The 22,995-nt window shown below is 42.9% G+C and overlaps 1 protein-coding gene across 2 annotated transcripts in view; it reads left to right on the forward strand.

Annotated features, from left to right (window-relative positions):
- gramd4a (GRAM domain containing 4a) overlaps window positions 1-22,995 on the forward strand; it is a 43,156-nt gene that overhangs the window by 4,895 nt on the left and 15,266 nt on the right. For both annotated transcript variants that reach the window (XM_076721959.1, XM_076721960.1), the window contains exons 2-4: window positions 2,848-3,061; window positions 8,418-8,538; window positions 22,811-22,931. In XM_076721959.1, coding sequence (XP_076578074.1) covers window positions 2,848-3,061; window positions 8,418-8,538; window positions 22,811-22,931 — 456 coding nt within the window. The remainder of the gene's footprint in view (window positions 1-2,847; window positions 3,062-8,417; window positions 8,539-22,810; window positions 22,932-22,995) is intronic.

Below are 22,995 nucleotides of genomic sequence, written 5' to 3' on the forward strand. Positions count from 1 at the left end.
GCTTGTACAGTGGATACACAGTACACACCAGGCTTGTAAAGGTACTCACCCTTAACTAATGTATGCAGAAATAAACAAACACTATCTATGTGTGTGTGTTTTGCTGCATGGTTGTTTTGTCTCATTCGCATGTGTGTGCATATCTTTGCCTCTTTGTTGTTGCACCAGCTTCTGCCCTAGCTGGTGTGTTAACAGTGACTTATGGTTAGGTAAAGGTGGATGGCGGTGTTTTTGTGTTAGTACATAACTGCGTGAATGTATCGTGAGGCCTGTTTGTGCGCATTCCCACAGTAACATTCACATAGTGATCAGACCTTGAGCTTAAGCCCCGTCCTCCTCCTCCTCCTCCTCCTCCTCCTCCTCCTCTCCTCTTTTCATGTTTTCATTCTCTTATTTAAGATGGTGTTGCGGTAGAAACTGCCTCTGGACTGGAGAAAGACATACTTAAAAGAAGGAGATAAATAAAGGAGAGGCAGTCTGAAGAAGACCTCAGTGAAAGAAGGCAAGGAATAGCACGGAAACAAGTAATGTGGTATTAGCTCAATTTATAGAGATTATGTCTGTGTTTCAGAAATATTGTTTACAGACTGAGTCAAGCGTCATTGTTTATTTTTCAATGCAAATGTGAATTTCTGAGGTGGGTTTTGAAACAGTAAATGTCTCAAAACTGATGCTTTTATTAATCTCTGTTGCCAGGGCTTTATTTTGTGGTAGGTAACCGCAGGTTGTTTGAGCTGACCACAGTCTCACTGAACTGTAGCACTGAGCAGGTTGCATGTGGAATCAGGCGGTTCTTGTGAGAACAGATTTCACTGTGACAGGTGTCTTGACAAGAGGAGGAAAGTGTTTATTAAGCTGCCACTCACCACGTCTGCACTCACCCCTCAGCGAGGAAAGATCAACCCACCAGTCACCTCTGTGTTTGCCACTTATATGTGGTTACCTCGAGTGGGTGGGGTGTCTACACGAGGAACCAAAATATGTGTTTTCAGTTCACGCACAAAAACCTTTTGCCGCTTTAGTTCTATCTATTGGTCTGACGTGAGAAGAGATGCAAAGGAGAGTCAAGGAAGCATTTTTAGATAAAGGGACGTCCTTTCCTTTCAAACATAATCTCAAGCAATGTCAGCTTCTGATGATGACAGCAGAGCTGGATCATCTGTCAGCTGCTCAGCTGTGTAGATCTTTTCATACCTTGGATTTAGTATTTGCACAGATTATGTGAATACTGTCCAGTTAATGATGAGGACAAACAGTTGCCACTGTCAGCTCTATTAGTTTTTCATTTTTTTTCCCTCTCCTCTCAGATGACAACACAGAATGTGATATAGTCATAATTACTAAAAGGAAGTTGAGAAGCAGAGCCTTTGAGCATCCTTTGTGATAGCAGACCCAAATGACAAAGCACAGCAGTCAAAAAACAACACAGTCATGTTGACGACACATTCTGTGGCTCCATGCTCAGCTGCTGCAAAGGATGATGGATTATTGTGACAAGTTTTTGACAGGGCATTCGGTCATATCAGGAATGACCTCGTAGAGTAGTACTACAAGGGATTCTCGTTTCATTCAGTCAGCACGTCTCATTCAAAGAAAAGACTTACCGGAGGTGGTGGCTAAAAAGTCAGCACGTCAGAATTTAATAGGCTGGGGACATTACGAACCAGCAGCAGCAGCAGCAAGGAGACCATCATTAGTGTTTGCTTGCAGACGCTTTGCCAGAAACAGTTTACCACCTGTTGTAGTTTAAAAGTGGCTCCCATTTCGATGCTAATCATGATCTATTTCTCATTTGTACTGTAGTTGGCTTGTATTGGCTTACTTATGGTGAGCATTAATGAGGTCATTTATCCTGTCTGTATCGGTGGGATTCATTTTACTGCAGTATCAGACTACTGCTGCTGAATGCAGAGGAAGCGCTGCAGCGGCTTGACTCCTATGACTCCGCTTGTGATGACACATCCAGCTCCCCGTTCTATCTGTCATCATTACATCTCGGCCCTTGATACCAAAACACAACCATTAAGCCTTTCACAGCCTCTCGCAACCACCGCCACTGTTCGCGCCATGGAAATGAAATCAATAAATGGGGTCAGCAGATCTGCTGCTGTCAACTGTTTGCCAGAGGACTGAAAGGATGTAGTTGTCAAGGCTCTGAGAGGGTTACTGGTTCCATCATCCTGTGTAGGCCGACAGGGAGAGCAGAACTCTAACCTTGAATGCTTAAATAATTGGTGGCATCACATACTATGATGAAATGGAAAACGTTATACCTGTATATACCTCATGCAACATCAGCTTGCCAGCACTGACATAAGCTTGTTAGGGGTGTGCCACGGAGCTGCCGGCACGGCTCTCGACTCGTCCTGTTTGACTAAATACTGCTGTGGGTATTGAAAGGAGAGTGTATGTTTTGTTCTTGGTAATCCTAAAACGAGGTTCCCCTTTTTCCTCATGTTCTTTTTGGGTCCTGGAGACCTGGGCTGACTTAAATAGCACAGAAATATTCTCAGGATTGTTTTATTAGCTTGATATAATACTTGGTTTAAAAGACATTATTTCTTTGTTAATAAATGACTTTTTGGTAAATGAAAGAAATATTTGTTCATGCAGAGACGATATTACATATAAGTGGAAATATTTCCTTATTTGTTGCAGTTACAATGCTCTGTGGTCATTTCTGCATTTTGTCACCATCGAATGTGGACGTCCAGTTTGTGGCAAAGGGAAGGGTTACCACACTGCATATTAAGTTTTAATAAGGTCAGAAGAAAAAAAAAAATCTAAAGCAGTCCATTTTCTACACAGCCACACCAACAGTAACCCCTGTGTTTTGTGTCCCCACAGGGTTGCCGTCCGCCATGTTAAGGTAAAGCCCAGGTGCGCGGTGTTGACCATGCTAAAGCGCCTGGACAAGATCCGCTTCCGAGGCCCCAGGACGAGAGACGACTTCCCGGATCTGGCCGAGTCGCCACCCGCCTCCGACAACGAATGTAGCGACGACATGCAGCTGAAGCCCAGAGCAGCTCTGCGAGACACAGAGGACCTCCTGCGAGACCCTGTGAGTGCTCTTTTTATATTTTTCTGTGTCTGTATTTATCACCCTTGTACTCATACTGAGTAAATGACTATCTTGCCTTTGCTTTTATCTGACATATATGCATTTAGCTTTGACTGGCAAGGACAAATACACATGGTAGTGTTGTTTTTTTTAATGTACACATGAATTATTCCATCTGAAATGATACTCTGACCTCAGAATGACACAAAACAGCAGAGGCAGGGGAGTATGCAGTAGCTGCTGTTCCACCTTTCGGATGTTTTATTAGCCGTCTTAATAAATGCTTAGGGCTCAGAAAATCTGTTTTATTTAATCCCACTTGTTTTTAGTTATACTCAAAAGAGAGAGGACGAAATATGGAGAGCTTGGTTGTCATGATAAAGAAAAATGGAGGAGATGACAGCAGTAAATAAGGAAAATAAAGATGACAATCACCAGCAGAAACAGTGAAAGCAGTGGTGAGATGCACAGATATTGGATGGCAGGAATGGAGAGAAGCAGAGAATAGATTAAAGCAGAGAAAGTGATAAAGGAGCCTAGAGGACAGGAATTGAGCTTCAAATGATTGGACCCTGAGATGTCTGGAGGAGAGGAGATGGACAGGATGAAGAGAGCTCACCAGCCATGACAGAAAAAAAAAAAAATCCACATCAAGTTTTCTGACATTTCTTCCTCCCACACTAGAAAGTGTTCATATTTCATGGAATGTGCAGCTCTCTCTAATCCTTGTGGTTGACTAAAACAGCAGTATTGCCGTCATCATCATGCTCATGCATCGATAGGAAGATACTCCGATAATAAACACCGGATTAGTCACTTGATTGTATCATTTCCTGAACGAAGGCCCGAGGGATCTCTGTCGCACTTTCATTTTCTCCCTTTGTTTCTCCTCAAATAGACAGCTGATATGACTTCCCATTCAAAGCTGCACAAGGCCCAGTGGTGAATGAGTGGTGCTTAGAGATAAAATACATCATTAGATCATAACAGGCCTCAGTGTACAGACATAAGAATAAACCAATATTAAAGCGTGCCTTTTCATTTGGTTCTGGAGCATTTTTATTTTGTTTAATTAGTGATCCGGCTGAGTATGACTCCTTGTGAAATACGTGGGTACGTGTCACGTGTGTCTGTACTTGCGTGTATGTGCACAAGCCTGTATTTGTGAGTTGACGTTTGTCTGTCTGTATGTGCACTGGTGTTTGCCTGCATGAGCACAAGCCCACTGGGAAGGCATCGCCCACATCACGGCACTGATGAGTCACACTCCAAAGCCCCAAAATAGACCAAGCTGGTTCTTATCCCTGCTGGGACACACACACACATACACACACAAGCATGCATGCACACACATACATACCCACATACATACATGAAGCATGCACTTTCTCCCAGAAAAGATGCAGTTGCATTCAATATCTGCTTGTTGGAAATCTCATCTTCCCTGTGTAGTGCCCTTCAAAGGCCCCTACTGGCACACTGGAGCCCACCCAGACCGCACTGATATGTCGCCACTCTCCAGAATCCGATCACGTGACCTAGCTCTCAACCTCACCTTCATTACCTCATCTGTTAAAAGGAGGACAGAGTGTGCCCTTTGGCTGCAGAATACATGCACTGAGACTTTTTGACAAACTAGCTTGTGTCATCCATACTAAATAGGTAAAATGTCACTGAGCAGATGGTGTTCAGTCATTGCACAGGCGACTGCATACGACCTCATTGGCCTCTGCCCACTTTTCCTGCTTGATCAGGTGGCTTCCTCACCACGTTTGTCATACTTTGTGTGATCCTTTCATTTATCTAAAGAGCACATTAGGTATGATGATGCAATTCAACCCAAGACAAAGCACAAAGTAATATGGAAGTAATCACATCATTATAAAAGACCTGTAGTGGATGATGTGTAGAATCTGATCTAGAGATGTTAGATAGACCAAACCTTGATATGTTAAATCCACAGCAAATATCTGAAACCTGATTCATGGAATTATTATTACTGTTATTGAATAATGAGCATTCCGACCAAACATGTGTCTAATCATTTTCATCTACATATTTTGTCTGCTGTATATGTTTTACATTTGGATTAGATGCGTTTGATATTTAAATGAAAAGTCACGCTGTCGGCTATTTGACTTTTAAAATAATACTTAGAACAGCTGAACAGCTCTTCAACATGCCGCTCCATGCTGAAATCTCACAGGGTAATGAGTACTTGAGCTTGTTATCATACACTTGGGATTTAGAAGCAAGTCTCCTATCTTTTTTCAGTTTCACAGTGCAGGCTAAAGATCAGTCCTACAATGGCAGAAAAATCCTAAAACAGTTCCCTACAGTAATCGCTTTGGATTACAGTTCTGAACAGTAATCTCTTCATTGAAATGTAAACTAAAGTCAAACCGGCAGTTTTTTTTTTGTACAGCTTTTGACTTTGTAGCCACTCCAGAATATATAATGTTTAGGTTTAAATTTACCAGCTAACTGTATGAAAAGCTGCGGATTGCACCGGTGATTGTGGTTGTCTTTACCAAGAACACTGTTGCTTAAATCTCTGTGGTGGTTCTGATATGCACAGCATTATACGAGTCAGGAAATCACAGGCTTACAGGAAATCAGATTGGGTAGGGAGGGTGGTGTATGATTTCACTGGGTGGGGGGGGGGGGGGGGGGTAAAAGTGAAAGTAGAACAGGCAGTTTAGATAACATAATGTCTGTCAAGAAGTGTATAACAACATTATCAGTTTCATTGCCAGCATTTTCTGCCATCAGCAGAGGATTCATCATCCCCCCTCATATGCTCATTTTAGGCAATTTAAATGTTTTTCTCAATACTGTTAATGATTTAACAGTATACAAGTAATGTAGCATGATGTGCCTGATATTCACAAGCAGTTAACATGCTCTGTTTGTCTGGACAGCTTTACAGTCACACATAACACACCAGTGTCCATTGTGTAAAAACCCTTTTCTGTTAATTATTGGACATGGCTGATCAAAACGTACTACCACCACCAGCCTGCTGGACCGACAATCTGCCAAGCATGAAGAGGGTCTCTTGTGTTATGTGTGTTTATGAGCAGAACAAGGCCTTGAAATCACACCTTCTGTATTTCCCCCTCCCACTGTGAGACTCCCATCGAGCCTCACGAGAAAGCCGCGAGCTTAAACAGCACAGGCACTTTCACTACATAGAAGAATGAGTATGTGAAAGGTATTTTGCGATCCCTAGAGCTGTTCTCTAGGATAAAACAGACATTTCTGTGTCAGTTCTGTTCTGCCAACCATACAACCCATGGACAATGTCCCAGTAGAGGCTGAGCACAGAGAGAGGAAGAGTGGAATGAGGAGAGAAAAGGATCAAATGGGAAGAACAGTAGATGACTGAGGAGTGTTAGCAGGAGGTTAGGGAGATCAGTCAGTGGAAATCTCTAAGCAAGAGGCAAAGAAAGAGGTGGAGGCAGCATTGAGATGTTCGCTGTCTCCATACAGAAAGCCAGCAGACTTATTGAAGTGATGCAGGACAGGACAGAGTCACCTCGAAAACAAAGGCTTGGAGCAGGAAATTGCTAACCTGAAGAATAGAGGTACAGAGCTTGGTCTAATTTTATTCCATTTTAATGTTTGTGTTCTTTTGTGCTGGGTTTGATTGCAGTTCACCTTGTAGAAAGTACAGAGAGAACCAGAGTTGTGGTTAATTTGCAGTTTAGATTCATAATGCAGGAAATATGTGTTGGCAACATCTGTGTTCACCTCAGATCTAAACAAGACAGAGAAGAATTTGGAGTCAGCTCTGCTCAGTGACCTCATGTGCACCTTGTGCAGAGCAGCAACTAAATGGTAGATATGCAGAGTGGGTGTGAAGCAAAATACAGTAGCTCTGGCTACCACTGTGCTAATGCTTCAAGCTATCCATGAGAGGATGATTTTCATTTGTTTGCAGAAATGTCTGCTCAGTTTACTTTGCTAGACATCAGCGTTCAGAAATAAAACTGTTCCAGACACGGAAACGATGGTGGAGTTTTACAGCAGGACACAGCCAGATTCCCATGCTCACATCAGCCACAGGCATGACAGAGGGAGAGGGGCAACACAATAATTAATCAGCCGATAATCGTCCAGGGTGACGTCAGGGCTTGACCTACTTTTGATAACCAGGAGGTTGTGCTGACGACTGCATTACACAACATGAAGGTGCATTTACGTTATATACCATCCTTGGACCAAACCAGTAGTGATTTAATGTTTTGCAAAAGCTTACAAAATCCAAGCCCAAGAGCTGTAAAGCTGAGCGCTCGCAATGCAGCAGATCTCCTTCTCACTCCCACCGTCCGCTCTGGTCATCCCTTCCATGTCCTCCTCATCTTTCCTGTTCCGCTTTCTTTCGCTTTCGTCCCCCTGCCTCCGTTTAATTCTCATGCTCTCTTTCTCGCGCTTGTTTTCTTTGAAGTGCTTCTTTATTCAGAGACACCCTCTCTCTGTCTCCATGTCTCTCCGCCTGTCTTGTTACGCTTCTCTCCCAAAGCACATTTTTTTTTCAGGTCAATGTCAGTTTTGTGCTATCTCTCTCTCTCTCTCTCTCTCTCTCTCTCTCTCCTCTTTTCTCTCTCTCTCTCTCTCTCTCGCAGTCTTTCTTTTGCAGAGAGCACACCAGCGAAAGAAATTGCAGTGTGTTGATGCAGGCACACACAGACCATGCTGGTCGCTGTCGGGAAGAAGCTGCTGCAGCTTTTGTGTGTGCGCGCGTGTGTGGCAGGAGTCTTTTAAAGGACCCTTGCTGTAGCCGTGCAGCGATGCTCAACCTGCAGCACTCATCCTCCGCCAGCACCGCCATCTCTCCTCTCCTCTCGCTCCTTCATCTCCTCTCCCCACACCACCCACTCACTCCTTTCTTCCTCACACTTTGTCCTTCGTTCCTGACACAGCCGTCACCTCTCAGTCGTTGTCATTCACTCTGTCCACCTACACACATGTTGTGTTGCTAGTTGTGTGTGTCAGGGTTAAAGCCCTTAGTCAGAGGCGTGTGAGTCATCAGTGTTGCTGTAGTCGGAAGAGGGGGATTCTCCTCTTTTTCGCCTTCCTCCTCCCATCTCGCTCCAGCTGGACTTAAACCGGGAGAGGAAACATTAGCGTGAGTCATGGTGCTATGCTAATCTGTGTGTGTGCGCGTGTGTGTATGTTAGATCATATGGGATTTCCATGCTTGTATATATGTATTTTGTTGTCAAGTAATTGTGAAACTAAACCTGTCTTTGTTTTATTTTCTGTGTTTGTGAATGCAACCCTTTATGTGGGTGTGTGCATGGACCCTTGTATGTCCATCTGTGTGGATGAATGCATGTGTGTGCGTGCACAGGCAGGTTCAGGGTCTCCCACCATGGCTGCGTCCATCCAGGACTTCCAGAGGTCGGAGTCAGACCGACTCAATGAAGTCAAAGGTCACCTGGAAATTGCCTTACTGGAGAAACATTTCCTACGTGAGTATGCAGACATGCACACTCAAGCACATAAGTACAACACCAGGCATGGAGCAGATCATAGTGTCAAGCACTTTCTGGTCTTTTAGAGGTATACACTCTGCACATTGCACTCGTTGAGATCTCAAAAGGGAGATGTCTGTTGATGGTTTTAAAGGCAGCTCATTGGTTTAAGTCTGTGTTCTTCAGTGGTTGTGTTTTACTGGTTTTTGTTTCCCACAAGCTGCCTTGTCTCCCTCTAATTTCAGTTAGAGATTTCCAATACCCAGAATCCCTCTTGTCAGTTCCCAGAGAAAAGCCCTGAACTTGTGGCATTCAGCTCATGGTTATACAGTATGTGTAGGTGGTGAGATTGTTTGCAGCACCAAGAGCAAGGAAGCAACGAGGAAAAAGTGTGACTTCAGTGTGTTGCAGTGATGACTTTGTGTTGTGGAGATACTGCCTCTTTCGACATTTTCTTATCTACAGGAACTTCCTGATTGTGTACCAAATGGTGAATGTAGCAGGAAGCCTCCTCTGTTTGATGAGGAGGTCTGGTTAAACTCAGTCGTGGCAGAAATGAAAATCTCTCCTCAACGTCCGTTACTGGCACTCACTGTTGTCTTTCCCCAGAAAGAAAATAAACAGTTATTGTAACAATGAACACACTCTTAGTTGTTTTTGGGAGGGGTGCACTTACAGCTTTTGCTGACATCTAGCTCTTGTTAATGTAGGTTGCTTTAGAAAAAAAGTGTCTGATTATGATGTAATGTAATGTAGATCTTAATGTGTGTGTGTGTGTGTGTGTATGTGTGTGTGTGTGTGTTCGCTTTAAGCTGTAAGCATCCTGTGATATCAGTCTGTCGTGTGGTTTCACAGTCTTGCAGGAGGTTGGTTTTGTGCATTGCTCTTAGTTGGTGTTTGCAAATTCTAGCAGACTGGCACTCTTAAAGCTGTACAAACTGTGCTCTACCTGTAAACAGTGTAATGGCTCCATTGTTTGCTGTAGTGTTAGCTATTATTAATTTCAATGACATTGCCAAAATTCGAGTTATATCTTGTCTTACCTTTCAAATTTGGGATAGCTCAGCTACCTTGCCTTTGTAAAAGCAAACGTTTCTTCAGTTTCACAGACTTACATCAACTCAGAATGATAAGGGGAAACATTCTAACATTCAAAGTTGAATGGGCTTAACAAAACTGTGTAATCTGAGTCACATCTTATTTTGCTGTATGTTGGCAACCCTGAAATAATACTGGAAGCATAATGGAAGCAAGCAGGTGCTGAGCTAATGTTTATCAATCTACCATGATACACTAGAGAGGCACGCTGTGAGGTGAAGCATCCATGAAGGAGCAATTACGTTATATACCGTCCTACCTGGACTCCAGATGGAATACTATCAACGTGAACTTAAATAATACTCAAACAGTCTGTTTGTTAAACCTGCACTCATCATTTAGGGCTTTTGCCTTTTCAAAACATCAGTTCAAACAAGCTCAACCTAACATGTAATGTGTTGTAGTTCATTTGAATGCAGCCCACATGGTCTATCCCGCAATATGTTGTTGATGTGGTTACAATGGATTTGCGACTCCTTCTCAGAGTGCAGCATCCCCAATGACACTGATGGACCTAAAATGATCTGCTTCTGTTCTGTTCCAGTGTTGTTGTAGGGTGTGGTGAACATAATAATTTTTTGCACAATGTATTGCAGTTTTTAGTTATGGATTTACTCTTTGTCTGTTTATTGTATTCCCAAACAAAACTAAGGCTAGGGGAGGAGTGAATGGGTGATGCAGAGTCAAGGAGAAAGAGGGGAGGCAGCCTGATCCGTAGACACAGAACATTAGACAAACTGTATGATGCTTATCCTGAGTCCACCCACTCAGCTCACACACATTTACAAGCTTGTCTAACCTGGTATCCAGTGAGGGGTACTGGTTGTCCTGTACGGTGCAGCACGTTGACAGTCCCGGTGTGTAATGGACTGTGAACCCCCCCCCCCCCTTCCTTTTCCACTGTGTGTCTATTAGAGAGTGGGTGAGAGACAGGGAGAGAGCGTGTGAAAGAGAATACCTCAGGCTATGTCCTCTCTCACAATGCCTGTGCCTGAGCTAAAAGGGCCGGATTCATTGTCACACCGTCAGGATGCTAACCAGAAGAGCTCTCCCTTCATGGACCTTTCTTTCATCCCGTTTGCCCTTTCCTTACTTCCTCCTTTTTTTTCTTACCTCCTGGCTTTCTTAAAAAAAAAAGGAAAAAAAAAAAAAATCCTTTAGAGCCATCATTGCCTTTTTCTCGCCATCCTGCTGAGTTGGTCTTTCAGAGTCTGCCCGCCATTCCCTGCTCTTCTTTTCTGGATCAGTCTCGGCTTTCTCTTCGCTCATTTATCCCCTTCTTTTATCACACTCTTGATTTCCCTTGCCTGTCATGCCTTCTCTTAGTCACACATCTATATGATGTTCTGAGATTCTGACACACACAAGCTTGCACATAAACACTCAAGGGGGTGAAACAGCCATGACAGTTTCACGAGCACAAAGAGTTAAGAAAAAATGCAATCATGGCTCTGCCTAAGATGGCAGCCACTTGACATTTTATAAGAGGACGCTGAAGGGGAGGAACCCTCATACATGTTTTCCTCTGCTCTTGATTGGGAAAGGGTAGTAGTACCTCTGGGTAATGTTGTTTTTTTCTTTTAACATTGCCTCAAGTGTTTCTATTCCCTCTGCTTTCTTGCCTGCTGCTTCTCCCTTTCTCTCACACTCTCTGGTTATCCATTTCTCTCATGTCCGTCAATCTCTCGTCCTATCCCTGGCCGGTGGGATCATCATACCTCGGAGAACGCTGAAGCGTGACAATCCATTAGCACCTAATGGAGTCCTGAGCTCTCTGCCCTGCACTCTAGTTATTGTGTATTCTATTTCTATTTTCCTTTGCACTCCTCTCTGCTTCCCTGTGCTTTATTTGCTCACATAGTATAGCCTGCTAAAGAAATACCTACAGGAGTGTGCATTCATTGTATTCTCAGTTGTGCACCGAGAACAGATAACGCTTGCTTATATATCCAGTCTGCCATTCGTCAAAGCTAAGGAGATTAGTCGGGTGAAACAAAAGGTACCTTGTAGCAAGACATTATGGGTTTATGTGTTGTATAATGGCTTTTCTGGAGCATAGGTAATATAGGAAAACAACATAACATACTGTGAGAGGACTAGCCATACTTTGCACATTGAAAGGATTTAGAATTTCACTTTTTCCTTACGATTTCAGTCTTGGTTGATTTGGCGACACCTGTGGTTAAACGTGGTAGTAGCAAGTGATACGACAGGTGTAAGAATTCTTCAGTCAGCGATTGGCCTTTTCCCATCATGCCATGATGACCGACTGCAGCCTGATTTCATGCTGCAAATGGTGCAAAAATTTCTCTACACAGCAGCAGGGCATATTCCAGTTTGTTACCTCGCTCAGAAGGTGGAGATGTACATCCTGTTGCATTCTGCTCTTCATCTGACTGCTCACTGTGGCTGCGTCCTCTGTTCCATTGCTTCCTGCAATTCTTAAAGCTGATCAGTTGTCAAAAAATGTTGAAAATGACTATTATCTTCTTATGTAGATGCATTTTTGACAAACCATCATGGTCACAGCTAACTTCTGTGACAAACACATTGGGTTTCCTTGTGACATCCTGTGTTTCGTCAGTTGGAAGTGTCTAATGTGAACCAGCAGCAGTGTGAAATGTTGGCTTTGCGTTAACAGTAGCTTAACACAGCCCTGACACAGCTGTACATTACAACTAGTCAACAGTGAAGCGAATGTCTGTGAGAAACAGTAATGCTCACCTGTGTGCATCATTTCACGTGAATTCCTTGTGTGAAGGGAGGCAAGTTGGATCCAGTGTGAGAATGGTGGACCCCACCCGTAACAGTGACACCTACTATATTGAGAGGTGTCTACTTAATGTAAATCATCTTTGATGGGATGAAGCAAATTGTGACAGTTTCATCATTGAATGGTCACTGTTTTCAACAGCCAGCATATCTCGCTTGTTAATTTGAAGTTGAGAGAAAACCATCAACTCTACACCTAAAATATGAACGCGTTCCACTTTGGCTGCTCTTAGCTTTTTACCTCATCTTATCTCCCCAGGGCTAATTTCAGTTTACAGTTCAGTTTTAGGTTCATGCTATAGTTTTTTCCACTAAGATGATGAGATGGCCTCTTGCCTTCCCAGAGGAAACGGAGAAGAATGGCATGTTAGCAAATCAGAGCAGAAGAAACTCATTCCAAACCTGGTTTGTGCTTATTCCTCTAATGGTGCGTCAAGAAATTATTTGGGCTTCTTGGATCTCTTTCACACTCAGTGAGCTCAGTGTGGGCGTATTCTCTCTCTCTTTCTCTCTCCCGCTGACGTCTTTCTTGCTGCTGCCTAAAATAAAGCCGGGGCCCACGCTGTATGCTAAAACAAACATACTGGTTAAGTATATTGTCTCCTGCCTTCATGGGAGGCATGAGTTTCCATTCCAGACTCTGTGTGTGTGTGTGTGTGTGTGTGTGTGTGTGTGTGTGTGTGTGTGTGTGTGTGTGTGTGAATACAATGACCCAATCCTGTTCCCTTGCCATTTGTCGTGATTGACCAGTGCTATTCTGAGGGTACTTAATTGGTTAATTTGTAACCATGTTCCGGACGTGAGATCACATAGAAGGAGGCTAACACTCAAACACAGACTGGAGAGCAGTGGAGGTCTGATGGCTTTCTGCTGTATTGCACTTGTTTTTGCTTCAGTTGGCCTCTTCCTGTCTCTCTCTTCTCCAGACCCTTATTTATTCCCTTCCTACCATCTATTCACCGCTGTCATGTCTTTCTCCTCACACACACACACACACACACGCACACCCCACACCCCAAACAGACTGATCACATTAGTTCAGTGTCAGTTGCACTCTGTCTTTTCATAATTGAATATATGCATAAAAATGTGTATTCACCAGGGCTGTAATGCATGTCATTTTTTTATATATTCATCAACTTAAATACATTTAAATACCTGCTATAAATATACTTGTGCGTATGCAAAAACTCTGTGTTCAGAGATGATGTTGTGGACAGACGTGCAGGATAATCCACAGACCTAGAAAGAGCTGCGGCTCCGAATAAACTGTCGACAGTGAGGTCTGTGGATTATCCACAGGAACAAGAATTATTCTGTGTTGGCCGGTTGTACTGTCGACGTTTTTTATCATTGCTTAGAATCATTTCAATCCTTCACAAGCTGAGATATGTGCTAATATTACTAAGTCTTTACTTGAAATTCAAAGTGAGATTCACTTGAATTTCTTCAGGGAAGACTGATTCCAACCTAGTGCTCGTGTTGTCAGGGCCAGTAATGGCTGCCATGTTTTGGTGACAGTCTTTCTTTTATATGGTAATTACATGCCAGTAATTACATGCCAGCTATACTGTATTCAATTTGTTACATCCACTTGATGAAGTATCCGTCAAGTATTTTAACATTTTAGAGCAGAACAGTTCATCCACCATCACCCACCCCCAAATGTCAGCATTAATATTTTATGTCTTATGGGCTAAAATGCTATACTGTATGTAGCACCATTAAGTCCAGAAAGCTAAGACAGCCAGTCTCAGTCTCAGTGACAAATTTCAAATTCCAGTCATGAAGTTCTCAGTAACCAGATCGTCACCTGGTCAACCAGTCATCTATTCTGCAGAGCTCTGTAGCAGCAACCACAGACGGCACAAACACGTTTTAGCCTAAATCTGCCTTGTATATATGGATGTGTCTTTGAGTGTATTTCTGTGTTTCTCAGTCCTCACATACTGCACACAAAGAATTATGATAAGTGCTCTGAGAATCTGGTTTCCTTGAGCGATAACCCTTTGATACTTCCATGATTATTATAGTAATAAATGTAAAAGTAGAGGGATATATCAACCAGAATGCGTCCCGTGGGTGACTGAGCTGAGCTCAACTGACCCTCCTTCTGGTGGTAAAATGGCAGAGGGTAGTGCCAGTGGAAATCACCTCATGTAATTATATGAGCAGGCCTAATGTGCTAAGCTTTTATTGCTTCCTTTCTCTGTCTCTCCCTTGCTTTCATTCCCTTTCCCTCCTGCCTCTAAACAGCTTGCTTTCTTGGCCATTGTGCACTCCTTTTCCTTTTCTCTTTTGCCTACTTATTCTTGGCTTGTTGATATCTCAAGCTTTTTCCATCTTTGTTTTTCCATTACAAAACACCTAATTTGTACTCTGAGCTGATAGCATAGTTACTAGATAAAAAAAATAAAAACCCCAGCACATGCAGCTGTGGAATATACAAGCAGATAGTCGCAGAGAAGCACAAATGCACTGGACATTTTACTGATGCACGTCCTGGGCCTGACATATTTAAGTGTGTAGATGTTTGTACTGCTCTTATATTCTCACATTGTGCTGTGTATCAGGAATGTCCCGCTTTGATTTGGTTTATCAGTTTTACTACTACTGGTTCCGTAACGTTTGAGCGAACTAGATGTGTGTAAGAGTGATAGATAGAGGCTTTCCTGTTTTGAGGTCGCACATTGAAGGTCACTGCGGGGGAGCCGGCCAGGCTTTGTGCACTACAGTGACTGGCTGATCAATAGTGTCCTAGCAGCTGTCCTACTTCACACTGGGCAGAGGAGCACACACATAAATGCCAAGCACAAGCATGCACAATGCAGCAGCAGCAGCACAGCTGAAAGCTAGCAGAATCTGAGATGAGTTATCGGCCTGTCATGCAGTGCGTTCTTTACAATACCATCTGGTGACGCCAGCACTGGGAAACCACCTGGAATAACAACTACATCCAAGTTGAATATATCAAACAGACATTAGGAAATATGTTATTCCCAAGCAGCAATCTCCACAGAGTTTGGCAGAATCAGGCACTGCCAACGTGGCGACGGCCGGAGCCACTATCACGCAGCTTCGCAGTGGCACTTCGTAAACCTATGGGTGACATCACAGAGACGACGTCCATGTTTTACACAGTCTATGCTTATTTCCCACTGACATGCGTTAAAAAAATCATGGATATTAAGAAGAGACAAACTTTTCATTTGAGTTGTCTGATTAGACCTCTCCTCAAAGCCTTGTGGATGTGTAGAACTCTGTCACCCTTTTATTAGTTATTAGTTATTAGGGTGGGACAATGTACACGATCACCATTGTCATTAGTTGTTTGAGTTTGGTAATGTCACATAATTCCCTGCATAGCTCATACCAAAATTTGTCATATTGTAGCAGGAAAGAAGAAGGAGCACGAAAAGCCAAGGTAACACCAATACAATTAACAAAGGCTCAGCTGTATTCAGGTATCCCAGTAATCCAAGACAGTGAGCCAGCATGCACACCACCAGAACCCTGAATCCTGAACGGCTGAATGAAAATCAGCCGTCACTGATTGTAGTATTTACACATGTGCTTTTCCAACTGTGACACCTCAACATGTATTCAGTGATAAAAGAGCAATTAGCCAGATTAATTGAAAACACCTGTGTGAAGGCTGTTTAGCTACTGGTGCTCTGGAAATGTTTTGAAGTGACTCTAGATAACTATTGTTATCTCCAGAACTAGTGGCTGTTGGCTGTGCAGCTTCCATCAAAGTTAACTTTGTACAACTGCTCTATTTGTACTCTTAGCATTCACTTTAAACTTGGTCAACCACTTTTTTAAACAGGCAGAGTGCATTGGAAGTTCAGAATGGGATAGAATGAAACGAATGAGTGATTAATTAAACTATGATTGATTTATCGATTAGTTGTCAACTCTTAAATTGATCGCCAACTATTTTGATAATCAAAGAATCATTTTGAATCATTTTATAAGAAAACCAAAGTCAAAATTCTCAAATTCCAGCTTCTTAAAGGTCTGGTGTGGAGGATTTAGCAGCATCTAGCAGTGAGAACAGAATACCCCTCGCTTCACACTCCCCTATGGCAGCCTCTAAAAACACAAAAGGCGCTCTGTAGAGTCAGTGTGTGGTTTGTCTGTTCTGGGCTACTGTAGAAACATGGTGGTTCAACATGACAGACTCCGGGGAAGAGGACCTGCTCCCTCTGTAGATATAAAGAGCTCATTCGAAGGTAATGAAAATATAACAAGATTGTTCATTTAATTGGCCGATTAATCAGCTTTTGCCTGCTCCAAACTATCATTATTACAGTGATCCACTATCACTCGAACACTGTCTGCAGTTTTTCTGCAGATGCATTGCTAATAGATGTGCTTTTTGTGTCCTTACATAAAATAGATTAGTACAATATTGTACTGTACTTTGTCTTTGAAGACAAAACAGTACAAGAAAGCTTATTATGTAATTCATTAAATATGAAAGAAATGGATTTCTGTAATTGGTGGGCCTTTTGTATCTGGAAAGGTGCTGTACAGTAGAAAAATGGAAGTGAGTTCACTGAAAAGTCTTGCAGTCTTGGAGATAATGATGCAAGTGATTGAGTGTTGTGCAGGACTTTGCCTCATTACTGATTACTTGTACACTGATGGTGATTCACTCTCCTTCGCAGACAGCTACAGAGCATGCTGCATGATAATGAATAAACCTTGCGCAGCGCCTGCCAAGGAGACAGCCTTTTCTGTCATAGGTGAGCTCTGTACTGCAGGTAATTAAGTCGTTGAGGCAGAATGAGTCTTGACAGCTCAGAAGCAGAGGTTTCTGTAACTGAGATGTTTGAGTTTGTGAAGAGGAATGTCATGTTTAATGGGCCTGTAATTTATGTAACCTTTGTCCACACAGAGTTGGTGCAGATATCTTATTTTAAATTACTTTCTCTCACTGTATGCTTCTGTGTCCCAGTTCTTACAGTTTGTTGTACCCTCATGAATTTAGATACATTAGTGTTTAGTCATCATTCAGTGGCTGTAGCCGAGAGCGTGAGAATGCAACAGGTGGCCATGTGGGTAGAGAGACTAAGTTCACAGTCTCAGTCTTTTGATCAGGCAGCTTGTCCATGACGTACTGTGAGTGTTCTGTCTGACTACGTTTGAGCAAGGCATTGAACCTGTGCGCATGTAGCTGTGGCGTAATGACTGACGTGATGCAAAACATTTTCTAGCACATCTGTGTTGTGTTGAATTGTGGAAATGTCATTTGTTTTCCATTCTGTTACTGTGGAAGTACTTACTGGGTCTTGGGGGACTGCGGTCTTCATCAGATATCTATGATGTCATGAAATCTACAATGTGATTACTGCTCTTGAACCAAGCAGATGCTATCCTCCCTGTCGACACAACATTGGATTATGGAACATTGTTTATCTCGATAGTTTATAGCACAAATCTTTCCTGACACACACAGTAACATAGACATCCACAGAGAAGACAGCGAAGCTACTCCCTACACATTCCTGTCAAGGAGTCTGGCTGCATGCCATGTGATGAACAAGCTGTCAGCAAAGAAAGTATGGCATGAGCAAAGAAGAGGTGTTGTTGTTTTGATACTGCAGGGAGGACTGTGAAGTTTGAGATTTAGCCATGAAGTCAACTTAGTGTTGCAGAGGGAGAAAAAGTGAAATCTAGGTCGCCCAGAGATATCAGGCCAGGGTGGAAGGAGGCCACAGAGAGGAACAGGGATTTAAAAAGATAAATAAAGACAAAAGTAAGTCCAAAATGCAGTACTTTCGTATTGTTCTCTCCAAGTACAACCTGAACTACACTATAATATTTATACATGCAACTTGAAAGAAAAAAAAGAACTACTAGTGAGGGTGATATCAACGGTTTAGTGTGATCAGCTGTCTATGGAAACATGCAACAGGTTTCATGTCTAAGGCAAAGCTAAATATTAAACAATATGATGTCTCTCAATGGAAAAGATGAGGTCTGTATTCTATAGAAAGAACTGTTGCCAGTGACGTTTTTTTTTTTTTCCCAAACTGTCCACTTGCCAGTTGTTCATATTGTTGTCTTTACCTTGTCTTCCCCCTCTCATTTTCCATGGCCAGTGTTTTGAATGGTGTATTAACACCTGTGGATCAGCTGGAGGCCAAAAAGCTCAAGCTTCCTTTCTGCTCGAGTCAACCAGTGTTGGTGCAAACAGTGTAGAAAATGGGAACAATGAGAGGCCAATGTGAAGCAACTGATTCTCCCTCTCCCTCTCTCTCTTTCTCTCCCTCCCTCCCTCTCTCCCTGTGTGTCTCTCTTTCTCTGAACCCCTTTGCCCCCACCTTCCTTTAATGAAAGGAGCCATTGTCTCTGACCTGGATTGAAAAACTCACACAGTACTTTTCCTTTGAGGTCTTAAAAACTTTGCCCGCTTAGATGAAAAGCGATTTGCTTTGCTTGCGTATGTACAGTACTCATGCACGCATCCTCACACACACACACACACGCTCCTGCACACAGATATCAACATGCAAAAACCAAAGCACAACAAACATGAAGCCTGTGATCCCATATGTGTACACAACCACGATCACTCAAATGAACCCATACTGACACATGAACATGCACAATGCGTGTGTGTCTGACAGCTCCAGTGTGCTCAGAAATCTCAGATTCCAACCCCTCTTAGTCTGCTGGCCACCCAGCAAAGCCCCACCTCTCTCTACCTCTGCTGCCCTCCTTCTCTTTTTACAGAGTGCCTACCACACTCAGACCAGCTCTGACCACTGACCATTACTCTCAGTGTGTGGAGGCCTAGTAGAACAGACTCTTTGTGTTGCTAGTGACAGATTACTCCAGAGGGACCTGTCTTTGACCTCTGCATTGTCTCCAGATGGGATATGAAAACATGGAGCGTATACCTGAAGTTTGATGAGCTCAAGAGTTTTGAGGTAATCAGGTTGCAGAGAGTGCTTAACAAGCTGGACCAGACCAGGACAACCTGTAGCTGTGGCTCGATTTCAAGAGAGAAACAAGGCGGCCACTCTGCCGTCCCGTTCCTGCACGAGTGTCCCAGGGACTGGCCGACTGCAGAGACGGATGGGTTTGTGCAAGATGGAGGACTGCACCTTTGACAGCTTTGAGCTGCTTTACAATGGAGCTGTCGATAAGATCAAAAGCCACAAGAGTAACCTCAACCTCAGTAAGTTTGTCAGCTTCGCAGTTAGGAATTTATAGACAAGATTTTTTATTTTTTATGTGGGAATTCTGCTTTAATTATATAGTGACAGCTCGAAAGAAACCGATAGGGCAAGGGATGGAGGACAGGATGAGATGTAGCAAGGGGCCTTGTGCTGTAATTGAACCCAGGCCTCTGCAGGAAGGACTCACCCTTAATATATGGTACGCACTCTCCCAGGTTAGCTACCAGGGTGCCTATAGACAACCTAATCACATTGTACTGTAAACTTCATTAGATAACTAAAGCTTCTATACATCAGCAAGCCTTGTTTGGCAATCAAACTTCACTGTATACTACAGACTATGCAGGGGTGGAGCTCTGAAGTGTTTTTTATTTTAATCCACCCCAGCAAGATCTACAAAATAGATACCGAGGTTTTTAGCCTCATCTTTATTGTCATATCAGCATAAACTTATGTCAGCTCATAAACCTCAGGATATCACTCCTATCACAAGGACCTCCGTCCTTGTGAGATAAATATTTGGTACCACAAATATAGTCAACTTCAGTTCATTGAACCTAATGATTGTGTCATATAGTAGATATAAAGGAAGTCCCTCATATGACACTCAGCCATGGGGGTTGTTGCATGCTGATGCCACCTCAGCTGCACCACTTTTTTTTTTTTTTGTGGCTCCAGTAACCAACAAAGATAATGGCCAAACACAATGTGAGTGTCATCAATTTTGTTACTCAGTAAGTTTTTCAAACATCTCGCTAAAACCCATAGCAATGTAAAAATAATGTCTTAAAAAAATCACATTCCACAATATTAAGCTCTGACTTTACAGAGTGCACTGTATTACCCAAACATAACAAGACCACATGAGTTCCCCTCGGCCTCAGAGCATCCTCAGCATCACTGGTATTTCCTGCTGCTTTCCAGCCTTTATTAGCAGATAATGTAATATCTTTTTTTTAAGAGATTATGGAAAGCCAGCATGGGAGAGAAGGTCAGCACTATTAAAAGTGACATCCCCTAGCATGGCATTTACCTAATCCCCTGTCTGTGTTGCTGATAAATGGTGTAGTTACTAGCCTTCATAGTGGCCAGAGAGACCATGTGATGTGGTAACCTAGGATGAAGATTTATATATAGAAGACGGCAATCCAATTTTAGAAGTGGAACGGGCGTGTTGACAGTATTATTAATATGCTATCTGATGTAGAGGACCTCTGTGGAACAGGAAAGCGATTGTACTCTATCTGTCTGTGTCTGCCACACATAGCATATTGTGTCATGCTGCATGTCTAACCCAGTAGTACGGACTCTTAGACTGAGACATCTCTGTTTCTGGGGTTCGGAAGGATGTAGTCAGTGTGGAAGGAAGCAAACTGTGGAGAGGGTGGAGAAAGGGTGAAGGGGTCATAGAAGTTTGTATGCACACAGATATAATTGTGCAAGGTGAAGGCAAGGAGTAACACACATTATGGGGGCAGGAAATTGGGGAAAAGGAAGGGAGTGACATTATGGTGTCTGATTAAATACTACCCCCAAGTCGGCAAGTATCCCTTAGTGTATCACTGACATGCTGTATCCCTGTAGCTCTTCACCTTCATTTTCTAGTTCTGCCTACACCACCCAGGGTGCATTGCTGCTGCTGTTAGCCATTTGTCTAATAGGTTTACATTTGGCTGCGTATCTCCTGGCACATGGCAACCTAGCCAGTGCTAAGCTGCTTAGCCCACAGCAACCTTTGGCTGGCCTCTCGCTTACTCTTAGGCACACACTCTCTCTTGTTTACATACATAAATACCATAAACACATTCTTATGTCAGCAGAGAGAGAAAGGCAGGCTGAGCCACTGGAAGGTTGAATGTGTATGAGAGCAGTCATATTACATAATAAAGAGAGGAAAGAATCCTAATTTTTTTATGGGTTTCCTCTTCAATGCCTAAGTGCACATGGGTCTTGAATGGAAGACCAAAATGTGCTTTACTGCTCTTACTAAACCAGAAATGCAAAGAAGATTATAGTAAGCAAGTGGATTACTGTATGTGGGATCTGGAGATACAGAGTATGTCCTCTCAGCATTAGCTTTAGCTGCAGGAGGTACAGGCAATGAATGTTTTATTAGCATTAATGGGAAGAGATAAAGGATGAGTGAGATATGAGATTAGATGATGAGAAAGAGAAGCTGGCCGCTAAATTCTTGTAATATGAATCCCCTCCTGCCTGTGTGATGAAATGATCAGGGTGAAGAAGGGCAGGGACCAGGTGATATGCACTCTCCTTTGCAGGGGGTGTGTAACCTTGCTTTCATCACTTTCTTCACTCTCAGTTTGGTCCCTTAGAAAAATGAGGGGAGTATATGTTCAGGCAATATTTCTGATCTTCTGTTCAGTGGCACAGCTTGTACTTCTCTTCTGAATACTATATAGTGTTGTTATGCTGCATAATTTCCTGTAAATCATCGGCATGATGGTGTTTCCAATTGAAGTTGTGCCACAGCAGAGTGTGATTGAAGTATTTTTTGTTTGTTTTTTTATAAGGAAAAGCCTTGTTGGCCAAGAAAAAATGTCATTTTCTGCGCATGTGGATGTCATTTTGTCCTGGTGTTTAGGACACACTTGTGTTTTTGCCTGTTCTTGTTTTGCAAGCATCATTCTGTGGGTACATAACTGTATGCAAGTATTCATTCATTCATACCTCGTGCAGACACTTTTATTGCCTCCTCTCCTCCAATATTCATGTGTCCCTTTAGTCAGGCACAATAGAATGAGAGGAAACACCACTGATGTTGCACCCCAGGCTTAGAAAGCCCTGATACCTGAAACCACTTAAGGCCAGGAGCTGATTGACAAGGAGGAAGAGTGAGATGGAGATGGAGATGAAGGATAAATGGGGGAGGGGGGGAGTGAAACAAGACTGACACACACAAATAGAGGCTGTTTCACCAGTTCTATGACTTCAAATTTGATTTGATTGACACTTAACTTCTATGTATATATATGTTTTTAAGATTACATCGTATGTATAAGAGGAACTGAATTTAGATGGCGTCTGCTGGATGAAATGTTCCACATAAAGTTTGAATTACTTTCTTACACGCTTGTCAGATGCCTTCTTCATGAACCCCAAATGTGCATGTGGAGCTCTTCGAGTTGCGCTGTTTTCATATCAAAATTTGAGATGCTGATCTCCAGCGTTTGTGTTGTGTTTTCCAGAGGAGGAGCTGAGGAAGCTGCGGGAAGAGACCAATGTGGACTCTCTGCGGCAGGAGCTGGAGAGAGAGCGAAGCAAGAGGCTAGACCTGGAGCAGAAGATGAATGAGGTGCTCAAGTCCAGGTAAGACACAAAGACAGAGAGCAGAGTCAGGTCTGTGACATGGGCGAAAGGAGATGAGGACTAA

Source organism: Chaetodon auriga, chromosome 22, assembly GCF_051107435.1.
Source record: "Chaetodon auriga isolate fChaAug3 chromosome 22, fChaAug3.hap1, whole genome shotgun sequence".
NCBI lineage: Eukaryota > Metazoa > Chordata > Actinopteri > Chaetodontiformes > Chaetodontidae > Chaetodon > Chaetodon auriga.